Here is a 2614-nt window from a genome sequence, read left to right on the forward strand (position 1 = left end):
AAACTTAAATAATTCTTATTTGCTAGCAATTTAAAATTTTTATAAGAACTTATTCTTATAATATTCTTCAAATACTTTTTTTTTTTTATGTTAACTTAGCTAATATAACTTATACACATAAGAAATCAACATTATATATATATATAAACGTAAGTATGTCAAACCTTTTTTTCCTTTGTAAAAAAACAATAAATCGAAAGCTTGAAAAATCAAAATAAAAATGGATTATTTATTTTTTTTAAAATTTACTTAAATCGAATTCATTTGAATTTAAGATTCAAATATGAATGTCTCATTTATTTATATTATATATTTTAAAATATTTATGATTTAAAAAATTTGATTTAATTACCTAAAATTAAAAGATTTAAATAAAATTAATAATGGATTTAGCACTATTTTTTTTATTTTTTTTATAATTACTTCTAATTAAAATTTAAAAGTGAGATCTTACATTCAAATACAACTTCAATAATCTAAATCAAAACATATGTTTTTTTTTATTATTTTAGAAAGAGATATTTAAATTTAATTTGCATCTAAAATACATAGATGTCACTTATTTAATATCTCACTTAAATCCTTCGCTGGTCTGAATTATGGACTTCGCTTCCACTGCACGACTAACCTGACAAGAGCTCCAATGGAAGAACCAGACTCTGCCAAAGCCTCCAAACTTCTCTCTTTCATCTTCCAGCTCTTTTCTCTCAATTCTCTTCCCTTGTTCGACTCCATCAACTCTCGCACTCGTTTCTCCAACTCATCCCCTCTCACAAACCCATCGTCGTCTCTTTGCTCTACTCCAATAGCCAACTTCATATCCTCCACCAATACATTCCTATTAAGATGTTGCTCAGCATGTAGCGGCCAAGCCACCATCGGCACCCCAGCAACCACTGCTTCTAACACCGAGTTCCACCCACAATGTGTAACGAACCCGCCAACCGAGTCATGATTCAGCACTGCAACTTGTGGTGCCCATGACTTCACCACCATGGCTCTATCTTTAACTCTGTTCAAGAAACCTTCTGGCAACATTGCTTGCAAATCAAAATCGCTCATATCATCATTCTGCTTCCTTTTCTCATCATATGGTGGTTTTTTCACTACCCACATGAACCTTTGGCCGCTTCTTTCCAACCCATTAGCCATCTCTTTAACTTGTTCTATAGAGAAAGATCCACGGCTTCCGAAACACAGAAACACCACACTCTTGCTTGGTTGCTTGTCAAGCCAAGATAGGCAATCATGTTGAGCTGCAGAAGTACTGCTACCACCCTCAGCAATCAAAGGTCCAATATAGTAAATGGGAGGGGTTGATGCATCAGGAACGCATACTCCATCTGCAATTGTCTTGACTGCTTTTGGCTCGAGATCATTAAAGGAATTAACAATAATTCCATCAGCTTTTGGGAGATTTGAACAAAAGTATAGCATGTCATAATAGGCAGGGTCATCTCTATAAAGAATTGGTTCTGGAATGTGAATAGCTTTGAGAGGTGGCAAATTTGGGAAGTTAAGAAGAGTGTCTGCGAGATCTTTGAAGCTCTTGGTGTGTTGTTCATGAATTTTAGGGAAATATAAGAAGGCAGAAAGACAAGCAGCACCAGAAGTGAAAAAATAGTAAGTAGGGATTTTGAGATCTTTACCAACAGAAAGAGCAGAAGTGCAGAAGAGGTCAATAACAAAAGCGCAAATGTTACATTCCTTGGAGATTTCTTGAAGAAACTCAAGAACATAGGGCTTGTTGAGGAGTATGCACTCAAAGACTATGGCAATGGGGCTGCGAGAGAAGGTGTTGTCGATGGGGACAGGTGGGAAACGGCGGAATGAGATAAAAGGGCAGGTTTGAGAGATGGTGCTGATGTAAGAGATGAGGCCCGGGGTTTCCGAGAATTCGAAGGTGATAAGGAGGATGACGATGGAGAATTGGTGGCCATAGCGGTGGAGGATAAGCTTGCCTAGCTCTACCATGGAGATTACATGGCCCATGCCAGGAGCGGGGAACAGTACTATGGTGTCCTGCATTGGAATAGTATTTCTTTTTCAGAAAAGGAAACTATTTTGGTGGGCTTGCCGAGTGGGAATTTCATAGCAATGAGAGGTAAGCAGAGGCATATAAATAGGGAAAATTCTTTCTTGGCAGATTGTGGGATACACTTTATGATAGAATAGATACACAAGAACTAAGTACAGTCAATAATTTGCCTTCTTTCCTAAATTCAGATAACTATATCAAATAAATAAATGATGACCAAAGGCTGATTTCAGCTCCAAATTGATTGGAATCAATCTAAACTTATGGCTATGAATCTAACCAAGAATAAATTTGCTCTTCATTGTACTAATTAGAGTTTAAATCATAAAGTTTGATCACAAGAGAAATTTATTATTATTATTATTATGAGAGCTTATCTTACTTCCAATATAAATAGTATATTTTTTCGTTGATTTCATTTTATTATTAAAAAATAATTATTAATTTAATATATATAATATGTATTCCTTCTGTCATATAAAGATATGTTTACTTTTGTTTTTTAATCTATCTTAAATTATGGACTTTTTTTAAATAATAATATTTTATTATTTCATTTACTAATATACCTCCATT

The 2614-nt window shown here is 34.2% G+C and overlaps 1 protein-coding gene across 1 annotated transcript; it reads right to left on the bottom strand.

Moving 5' to 3' along the window:
- Positions 1–477: 477 nt before the first annotated feature.
- Positions 478–2106, bottom strand: LOC110642627 (UDP-glycosyltransferase 88F4-like). The gene has a single exon (XM_021794735.2). It carries the CDS (start codon positions 2026–2028, stop codon positions 598–600), a length of 1431 nt encoding a protein of 476 aa, XP_021650427.2. The 5' UTR covers positions 2029–2106; the 3' UTR covers positions 478–597.
- Between the last annotated feature and the right edge of the window lie 508 nt (positions 2107–2614).

Source organism: Hevea brasiliensis, chromosome 16, assembly GCF_030052815.1.
Source record: "Hevea brasiliensis isolate MT/VB/25A 57/8 chromosome 16, ASM3005281v1, whole genome shotgun sequence".
Classification (NCBI taxonomy): domain Eukaryota; kingdom Viridiplantae; phylum Streptophyta; class Magnoliopsida; order Malpighiales; family Euphorbiaceae; genus Hevea; species Hevea brasiliensis.